Below are 10,529 nucleotides of genomic sequence, written 5' to 3'. Positions count from 1 at the left end.
GCAGGTCTCTTGATGGAATGAAAATAAAACAGGCTATCTTGAAGCGGGTTTTGTTGCCGTTGGTTGTTTTCCTTTTAAGGCGCCGCCCCTCAGGTTTGCCGTAGTCGGTTTTTGACACAGCCCTGCGCCGGGCCACGCCCCCCTGTGGGCGGTGCCGCGCCCTGTGGGCGTGGCCCGGCGCTGCCCCTCAGGCGCGGGTGGCGGGGCGCGGCGCGGCGGCGGGGGGTCACCACGGGCAGTAAGATGGCGGCCGCCACTAGGGTCGTTCAGGTAACGGCGGGGGGCGGACGGCCCGGGGAGGGGGTGGCTGGGGCCGGGAGCCCGGCTGGGGCGGCGGGCCTCGCCTCGCGTGCTGCCGCCCAGGCCTGAGGCGGCCGGGGCCTGAGGCGCCGCTGGGGGGGCCGGTGTCCTTGGCGCGGAGGGAGGAGGCGCGCGGTAGGGCCCGCCCGGTGTCGCCGGTCATTTGATGCCGGTGGCCTGGTTCTCTAGTACCAAAGGATGCTACAGGGCAGCCCGCACCCATCGGTGGGCTGTTCAAGAGGGGAGGGGGCTAGCCGGCAGCTCCTTTCTAAGCCATCCCTCTTCAAGGTGAAGGCGAGACGTGGGGTCTTCTTCAAAAGACGCGCTTGAAAAATAAGCAGTGTGGCTTCGACTCCCAAGCTTTATAATTTACAGTCTTGTCTTACCGGACCTCGTCAGTCCCATCCAGCCAGCTGAACAAACACGTACCGGCAGAGCACAGCTCGCCGTTCTTGTGCTGAAACTTTATAATTGTGTTTATGCCATTGCGGTAGCCGTTTCTGCGCACACACACGCTGACTGCTGTGAGAAAAGGAGGAGAACGCTTGTTCCTGCTCAGGACGTTAGGGTGGAGGACTGCCTTTAAGGGTGAAGTGTCTCTGCAGGTGAACATAGAATGTTAATAGGTAATAAGTTTATCAGAGCGGTGGTGCAGAAAGCAGTGGTATAGAAGTGGTTGTTTAATACGTTGTATGTTCCATTTTATTATTGCAAAGGTAATGTGTGTCTAGAAATATATTTTACTCTCCCTGTTTCTCCTGCTACCTTGCCTTGTTCTAGGTAGTCAAGCCACATACTCCGTTAATTAAGTTCCCGGACAGAAAAAGTAGTCCCAGACCTAAAAGTAAGTTATTTAATCTCTAGATACAACTTGTGCCGCCTTTCTTTGCATTAACTGTTTATATAAGAACCAGCACACAGTTTTTCTGCTTCAGCTACACGACTCAACTGATTTTGAGCAGGGTTTCTGAAACACAGTTGTTCTAGTTTGAAGGCAATGCTTTGACTCTTCAGACTCTATACAGCTGTGGGAATATACATAATACATGCATGGCTTTGTTTCTTGGTCAAGGCAGATTCACAAAGATTTCAAGTGTTGCTTTTCTACTCATATAAAGTCCCATTTTTCTGAATACTAATATTTGCTTGAAAGGATTGTGCCCAAGTCAGTTTGAAGCAGCTTTAGGCATTCGGTGGTACTTGCAGAAATGTTGCTGCATTTTCCTCGTCTCTTCTTTTTTTTAGTTGGAGCGTGTGATGTCTGTGGTATTTAAAACCCAGATTATAGCTGGGAGAGCCATTCCACTGTACATTTTAAGAAGCGTTTCCTTGTGCTACTAGTTAAGGCTGAGAAAAAATCAATTTCATTGCAATCTTTGACATTAATTTTTATACCCATAGCTATGTTGATATTTAGAGGATTCCCAATATGCTTACATTTAGACACCAAAGTTATATGAGTGGTATGTTGATACTCCTTTTGAGTCAACAAAACATTTGAAACTAAAGTAGGAGACATCTTAAGAAGCTGTTATATTATTCTCACTTGTTTAGAAATCGTACTGTACCACATTATTTGCTGCAGCGTTATCTCGTTTGTGATTCAGCTTTAAGTTTAGTTTATCCATTAACATTACAAAGTATCTACAGAGCACATCAGTGCCACTTCTGACTTACCTGTGAACTCTTCAGGAACTATTTTCTGCAATAACTTTCTGTCAGAATTCTGTATGTTGTGTACCGTTCAGCCAAATGCACCACCTCTCATGCCAGTGCTTTCTCAAAGCCTTGAAAACATGTTACTTACCTCGTTTATCTCTGCATCAGAAGATTTTTGTGACTGTATCTTTTAAGCATGTTAGACTTTTCTACCTTAATGAGGTTCTGTCATGTCATTAGTAAATTGCAATCTACCTCATCTTGCTTGAATGCTGTAGCAGTAACTGTGTTTCACTGTGCCAGACTGTTGCTTCTACGTAGCCAAACAGAGCTCTGCAGATCAAGACTAAGCTTTGAGGGGTGTGGGTGCTTGAAAGGCTAGCCAAATTCTTTTACCATATTACTACTGCAACATGACGGGTCTCGAACAGGGAAGGGAAGAATGTAGTAGAGACTGTATCTGAGCTAAAGCAACAGCAGTATTAAGTCTGGTACTTTGGAGTCTTGACTTCTGATGTTTTTAATTGGCTAATGCATCTACTCCAACTACACTTCAGACTAAAACATACAGTAGAGGAAAATCCTTGGCAATCTCTAGACATTTTTGTGGTGTATGAAAAAAACCTGGAGAAACTTTTCACATAGAAGGTGTGTTATTTCTTGAAACAAAAATAGTTTGCTCGCCCTGTTCAGAATATGCTCCTTCCAATGGACTCTCTTCCTCTTCACTCTGCGTGGGACCTTCCATTGTTCCTGAACCACCTGATCAACTTGGGACTTTCAGATACAGTCTTCAGACTGAGAACATCTGAATATGCCTCTCAATGGTGGCGTGGTTTTTTTTTTTTACCAATAAGGTTTGATCACATTGCTGTAGGTGTTTGATGTCCCAATACTGCCATTGACTCAGACTCACTGTGGCCAAAACTGGCTCCTCTCCTTTGTCCTCATTGGTCTTGTTGGAGGCAGGAGGGAGAGAGGCAGGCAATGCTGTGGTATTTTAACTTCTCACATTCTTTGACTCATCCAGTCTTGATGCTGCTTATTTTACAATTATATAGTCCCTCTGTCCCAGACGTTAGATGTTTCATCTGTCTTGCTCGTTTTTCAGGAGCACTGAGAGGGACTTGCTGCGGAAGCATTCTGCTTTATCAGGTGTTTTAACCTTATGTAGAGAGGTCTGAGTGCTCATGAAGTAAACATACTGCTGTGAGACTTGGTCCTGGCTGGTGGGGTAATTGCATACTTCCAGTGTAAAATCAGCCATGGTGGGACAGACCTAAGGTTCAGAATGCTGACTTTGACAACACTGCCCTTTTGTCATCTCTTCTCCTGTCCTCAAACTCAAGGCGACTTCTCTAATGGGAATTCCTTAAGCCTACCTTCTGGGCCTCACGCATAAAGTACTTGATGCACTCCTTGGTCTCTGCATTTCATAAACATTGATTGCTGATGCCCGATATTTGGTGGTCATTTTGCACATCATTAACAAAATTTGATATGGTGCCATTTTGTAATATTAAAAATGGGTACAATACTGCATTGCATGTTGTGATATGTCATAGCTGTGAGCTTTATTGTTCTGTAAGCCTCTACCTCTTTTTCACTTGTCTGTCTTTACAGTCGCAGTACACAAAAAGCATCATCTCAGTGGATCTTAGTGATTTATCTTTGTTTATCTTTCTACATAATTGCCTACACACACACATTTATGGTACTTTATGCTTCTTCTGTAAGTACAGCTTCCCAGTGAAAAAGCCTTTGTTAGGTTATATGCTGATTTATCTTCTGTTTCCACATCAGTATTTCTGCCACTTAAACATGCTTTCTCTCATTGTCAGAATTTTTTCACTTTGCTCTTGATATATTTAAAAACAATAAAAGCAGGTTGTGAGAAGCAGAGTGTCTCAATTCTTTTAGGTATTTGTTATAATGAAGAAAATTGTCAATAACTGGTAACTTTTATTGCCTGCTCATTAATTAATTTTACAGTCTTGTTATATTTCTGTAAATGGTCTTGCAATGTGGGTTTCGGTACAGGAATCTCTACAAGCAAGTGTGCCGTCTCTCCATGCTTCAAAAGCACAGGACTCTGTAGGAGGCAGATCACCGGCCTTTCAAAGTATTTCACCTGTTAGTAGAGTACAAGGTACACCAGACACTTCTGAATTAGCAAGAACCTTACCTCAGAAATACAGAAGGAAACTTATGTCAGACGAAGAGATTGAATATATTCAAGTAAGTTTCATTGATTGGTGTGTATTGTCTGTATTTACCTAGCATTTAGCTTGTATTTCTACACCTTCTTCAAAGTTTCAGACATGGTATTACATTGCAGTTCTTGCTAAGTGTGTGCTCTGAGCTTTCACTGCTTTGATGCACTACACCCAAGCTACAAATTCTTAATACAGAGGGTGCCCAACCCTCACTAATTAGTAGCTTGTGGTATTGCTAAGTAGAGAGATACGGACTTAAAACAGACATGCAGATAGCTTGCGATAGTCATAGCCTATGTTAATCACCGTCACTACCTGTTTTGTAACAGCTGTTTAATGTGTAATTTGAATGCGCTGGACAGGAGCACGGGAGTCTGCTCTTAGATGAGCAAAGGCTATTACCAGGTGATTGAAGTCCAAAATACTTCTCAAACTAGTTTTTATAAGTTATTTATTAGTAAGCTAACTCTTGTATTTCTAGTAGTGGAAACATTTTATTAAACTTCATACAATTTTTTTCTGCAGTATTTGCAAATATGGTATTGTACATGAAAGGCAAGAAGAACCTGCTTTTGTTCTCAACAGTGTTCAGTCATAAACACTGATGCTTTAAAAGGGAGAATGCACAAAATATGAAGAACTCGTGAGATAGTTGTGACCTGAAATGAAAAGACGCTTGCATGGTTTTGTTAAATGATAAGGACACCTAACAGTGTAACCATGTTAGTAGAGGAAAGCAGTTTTCCTGTGTGTGTGTGGGTAGGGTACTATAATTAGAAATAAAATGAGTTATTACCCATAGTAATACCCTTCTTGACCTCTAGCATAAATTTTCTCACGGTGAGGTAAGTTGTAAAATAATTTTCTTGGGAAAATAATGAATTGTGAATACTTTCTGATTTCTCATAAAGATTGTCATAGCTCACCTTGGCTTTGTTTTTACTTTGCACTTTGGAATTTGGGCAGTGAAAATAATTCTAAAACCTGTGTTCGCTACTGCTGCGTTTGTCAGACCTTTCTGAAGTGAGTAAGAGTCAGGTTTCTTCAGAGTGGGAGAGTGGAAGCATCTGTAATTGTAGGTCGCAGGTGTTGATCTTTTCGTATTCTGCCCTGAAAAAAGTAGGAGCTGTTGCTGGTAGATGTTGATACCTGACACTGTGCATGTTCTTGTATGGATTAAAAATCAATGTATAAATCAGAAAATAGAAGTCTCTTAGTCTGTAAAAGTGCAAAAGCAGCTTTGATCTCCATTTCCCTTCCTTTAGTGGAATGTATTTAACTGTCTGCTTGTCTTTTACAGCGTGGAGGTCCAGAATAAGCACGGAAGAGAGTTTGTTGGCCACTGTTGAAGTATTGTGTTCACAATAAAGGCATTTCCTTAATATTAAAAACAATTGCATAGTAATAGCTTTAATAAAAACCCATATGAAGAGTGAGGTTGACACAACACGCTACATACGAGTTTGTGATTGAGAAGGATTTTCTGTTGATGGCTGACTAGCAGTTGAATAGATTTGATGTCCACCCACCCCATTAAAATATTTTTCTAATGAGCCATTTGCAAACTTGACAATCTAACGGAGTCATTTTATTTTTCTACTTTAAAAGATTCGGGTGTCCCACGAGGAGCAATTTTGCGGGCGGGAAAGGGACACTGAAGCATTCTCTGAGACATGATGGAGGCTTTGTGGTTGCGACGCAGCCTCGGCCGGGCAGTTGCGTAGCAGCCTTTCTTCCCCGAATAGCCCATCTGAGGTCGGGAGCAAAAGAAAAACAGGTTCTTCTGGGATAACTTCGGTTGTCAGCTGTTTCAGCAGACAGCCCGTTGCCTCCGGTTGCAGGTAGGCGGCCACGGTACCCCTGATCTGAGCGCCGAGTTTGCAAGGGGCAGGGTAGCGCGTAGGCCTTCGCTACGCCCTCGGGCGTGTCAGAGGGAAGCGAGCCCCTGCGGCCAGAGGGCCCGCGCCGCGGGCAAGTACCGCCGCCGTTGGGGCCGCGCCGGGCAGCCCTCTCGGGCGCGGCGGAGACACCGCCCCGCCGCCCCCGCCCCGCCTCCCGCCGCCCCCGCCCCGCCTCCCGCCGCCCCCGCCCCGCCTCCCGCCGCGGGCTGCGACGACGCCCGCCCTTTCCCCGCCCCCGCCCCCTTCGCACCGCCTACGCGTCCTTGGCAGTGGGGGGCGGGGCCTCAGGCGGCTGCGCGCGCAGGGGGCGGGGCGAGGGGCGCGGTGACGCCGGCGGTTGCCAGGGGCGGGGCTGGCTCGCGCGCCGGAAGCGGCGCGGGGCCCGGCGCGGGCCGTTTTTAAAGCCCCGTCGCCGGCCTCGCTGCTGCTGCCGCTGGTGCTGGTGCTGGTGCCGGTGCCGGTGCCGCTGCTGCTGCTGCTGTCGCTGCCGCGCCAGCCGCCGCTGCCGCCCACACCCTCCCCCCTGCCAGCCATGGACGCGCGGGCGCGTGCCAAGCGCTACGAGAAGCTCGACTTCTTAGGAGAGGGGCAGGTGAGCGGCCGTTGGGGCGCGGGGGGGGGGGGGGCGTGGAGGGAAGGCGGGGCGTGTGTGGGAGCCCCCTCGGCTTCCCCCCTGGCCCGCCGGGTGCGGGGGTCCCCTCTGAGAAGTACATCACTTAGAAAGTGGCAGAGGTCCTTTTTTGCATCAATTGCCCCAAGATCTCATTTAGTGGAAAAAATGAAAAAAATTATCCTCCCACATTTCTCTCAGCCTTTCTCTTCTGAGTTTCCCTTGGTCTCACTAGGTCGCAGCAACAATCAGGTTTATTGTTTCACAGGGACATTTCTTAGGCATGTGTTCTCCTTCTTACCATGTCACATTTGCATTGAGGAGTAACACAGATACCCTAGGACCACTGCTAACACTCCAACTACACTTTTTCCCCAGAGCTCCAACCTTTTAGATACTCTGATTTCACAACTCAAGTATTCAGGAGCATGCAATACAGGCTTTGCAAGGCTTCTCAAAAACAAACAAACAAACAAAAAAAAACCCACCTAAGCTTTATACACATTTAGAACTAAAAGAAACAATAGGTGTTCATACATGATTTTATGTCTTGATTTTCTCACCATTTCTCCATGTTTTGCAGGGTTTAAATAAGAGCCCTTTCAAACCCTATCCAAGAACCCCATATCTTCCTGCATATGACTTCTCTTTTCAATCATGAAGTCTCTGGGTTTGGGTCTATTCTTCCTAAGACTTCAGTTTCTCTCTCCTTCTCCTGTCCCTGTAGACTCCAACTTTGCTCTAGTCAATAGTCATTTGTTTTCACCATTCCCTTGAACAATCCTAACCAGTTTCACCAGGTGTTTTTTCTTCTACAATTGTTTTACCTACCTGTCCCCTGTCTTTATAGCAGGGCAGCAGCCATCTATGTGTGCTCCACTTGAATATATGACCATCCACTTTTAACAGCCCTCACAATGACCCTGGCAGGGTCTAGTAATGCATATTTTCACAACTAGTGGAGACATTATATGTTTTCACACATAATAGAGTTCACATGCTGACACCAAGACACCTCTTGGCCAAACCAAATACCACTGCACAAGGCTGACAAGCCAGGGGTGGATTTCCAGTATGTCAAGATCACAGGCAGATCCACTTGCACGTAAGCTCATCTCCTAGGTATGCTTCTGTAGGTACAGGTGAGGCAGGACAGCCGGTGTAGCGGGATACGTGTCCTCCTGGCGGGCTCCTTTGAGCCAGGTGTCCTGCCAGGGTGCACAGCCTGGGCAGGGGTGCCCTTCCACCACTCCAGCCCAGGACACCCAGCACCACCACCAGCCAAGAGGTTGCCACCAGGCACGGCTGCTTGACATCCGTGTTGAGGAGGCGTTCGGTGATGGCCAGCTGAGTAAATTGGCAGGCCAGCGTCTGGGACAACACAAGGCTTGTGCATGCTGTCACCACCCAGGAGTCACAGGCGAGCCACTGCAGGGCGGCAGCCTGCCCCAGCATGCCGCATAGTCCCACCCTTAAAAAGTGCTGAGGATCCATGCCTGCATCCCCCGGTCTTCACAATGCTGTCATTTAATTCACACGTCTATTTTTTGTGCTTCTCCCAGTTTTGGTCCCAGAAAGCTCTCCCCTGTGTCTCTCTAGCCTTCTTCTCTTCCCCCCTCTGCACGAGTCTGACCCAGCAGGTTGATTCTCACCCTCTGCCCGCTCCCACAGCACTCGGTCTCCCTGCTCGGTTCCCGGGCCACCCACCCACCCACCCCTGCCGCTGGTTTGCTGTCCTCTCCCTTGTGCTGTTTGCCAACATCTCCATCTCCCGGACGCAGCGCACACGGCATGTAACTAAACATCTTTTTTTTTCCTGTCTCCAAACGTTATCGACATCTTCTGGTTGATCCATGGGCTTCAGGGAACTTCAGGCTGTGAACTGAGGGCTTTTGGACAGGAGGCAGGACCGGTGGATTAAGCTTTGAAGGGGTCTTCACAAGGCAGCTGAAATAGCAGAGCCGGCATTTCTTTTAATAGGTTTATGCTTGCCATGCAGAGCTCCCCACCTGCACTGGGAACAATTTGCAAATCTCCAAATAAAAAAAAAAAATCTTTGACTTCTGACCAGTGAAATTCTGTGTCCTGGTTTCAGCTGGGACAGAGTTAATTGTCTTCCTAGTAGCTGGTACAGTGCTATGTTTTGAGTTCAGCATGCGAAGAATGTTGATAACACTGATGTTTTCAGTTGTTGCTAAGTAGTGTTCAGTCTGAAGGATTTTTCAGCTTCTCAAGCCCAGCCAGCTAGAAAGCTGGAGGGGCACAAGAAGTTGGCACAGGTCACAGCTACGGCAGCTGACCCAAACTGGCCAACAGGGTATTCCATACCATGTGACATCCCATCTAGTATATAAATTGGGGGGAGTGGGGGCGGGGGGAATCGGCACTCAGGGACTAACTGGGTGTCGATTGGCGGGTGGTGAGCAACTGCACTGCGCATCATTTGTACATTCCAATCCTTTTATTATTGCTGTTGTCATTTTATTAGTGTTATCATTATCATTATTAGTTTCTTCTTTTCTGTTCTATTAAACCGTTCTTATCTCAACCCACGAGTTTTATTTCTTTTCCTGATTTTCTCCCCCATCCCACTGCGGGGGGGGGGGGGGGGAATGACTGAGTGGCTGCATGGTGCTTAGTTGCTGGCTGGGGTTAAACCACGACATTCTGAAATTTTCATTTGCCAGCAGCCATACTTCTCTGTGCTCCGACACCTCCACCTCTTCCCACTTAAAAGTTTACCCAAGCTCATTACTTCCAAGAAATCCCAACATGCAGCTGGCCATTGCTGAGACTCATTCAACACATGATGCTAGCAGAAGGGGACTTGAAATAGGCAAGGCCGGTATTTACAGTCCCCCTTCTTCTCACTTGTCCAGTCTCTCCTCTCTGAGACACTTGATCCATATCCCTTTCCCTGTGCCACCCCTCCCCAACTCCACCTCCCTTCAGATCAGTTGATTTCTGATTTCTTTGTCCTGCCTCAGTGCTGAACTAAGGACCAAAATCATGTGTTGGGATGTCCCTAAACCAGGGAGTTTGATACATGGCTAGAAGAAAGCTGCTATCTCACGATATGGGCATTTCCAGCCTTCTGCCTCAATGTTCCCACTAGTTTCAGCTGGACATTTTAGTCCCCCATGCTCTTCTGTAGTATCTCCATGAACGGTTACACAGTTTGCATGTCATCCAGGATGTTGTTCCACTTTACCTGTGAGTGAAGCAATCTCTGTGCAGAGACCTTACTGGTACACTGGAGGTGGGGTGAAACCAGCTGGGTGTCAGGCACTTCACTGATAAATACTAAAACTCACCACTGTGGAAGATTTCCCAGCTTCGTGACCATTACCAGAAAATCCTGAGCAACCTAGCGCATGCATGAAGAACCAGCCATATAATAGCTTCACAAGCAAGATCAGGGTTGGGTAGAAGCATGGTCATGTTGATGCCGTCTCCAAGAAGTGGGGGCACGAACAGAGGGAGGCTGACTGTAAACACTGCCACAGGCAGGAGCACCAAGTATTGGTTATTCAAAGCAATGAAAGCTCTCAGGCAACTCACAAGGCACGATCCAAGGTTTCTGGCTCATTCACCAAATCACCAGGCTGCTGGTCTTAAACAAAGAATCTGATCCCAACAATCTGTGTAATTAGAAAATCATCTAGGAAATGAGGACCACACTATGCTTTTGTAGCGCAAGGAAAAAAGAAAAGATACTCGGTGAATGACGGGCAGCAATGGTCCTGAGGAAAAGCAAAAGACTGAATGTAGTTTTGGTGGAAGTACCTGGATGCTTGGAGCCGTCAGCAGGGAAATCCTCTCCTGCTGCTTGATCCTGAGAGT

At 47.1% G+C, this 10,529-nt stretch overlaps 1 protein-coding gene across 1 annotated transcript; it reads left to right on the top strand.

Moving 5' to 3' along the window:
* Positions 1–161: 161 nt before the first annotated feature.
* Positions 162–5,569, top strand: LOC128137632 (alpha-ketoglutarate dehydrogenase component 4-like). Its single transcript, XM_052778741.1, has 4 exons — positions 162–270; positions 1,081–1,144; positions 3,995–4,197; positions 5,476–5,569. Exons 1-4 carry the CDS (start codon positions 244–246, stop codon positions 5,491–5,493), a joined length of 312 nt encoding a protein of 103 aa, XP_052634701.1. The 5' UTR covers positions 162–243; the 3' UTR covers positions 5,494–5,569.
* Positions 5,570–10,529: the final 4,960 nt, after the last annotated feature.

The sequence above is a fragment of the Harpia harpyja genome, chromosome Z (genome assembly GCF_026419915.1).
Source record: "Harpia harpyja isolate bHarHar1 chromosome Z, bHarHar1 primary haplotype, whole genome shotgun sequence".
NCBI classification, from domain to species: Eukaryota; Metazoa; Chordata; class Aves; order Accipitriformes; family Accipitridae; genus Harpia; species Harpia harpyja.
This window is presented reverse-complemented; position numbering and strand designations above follow the sequence as displayed.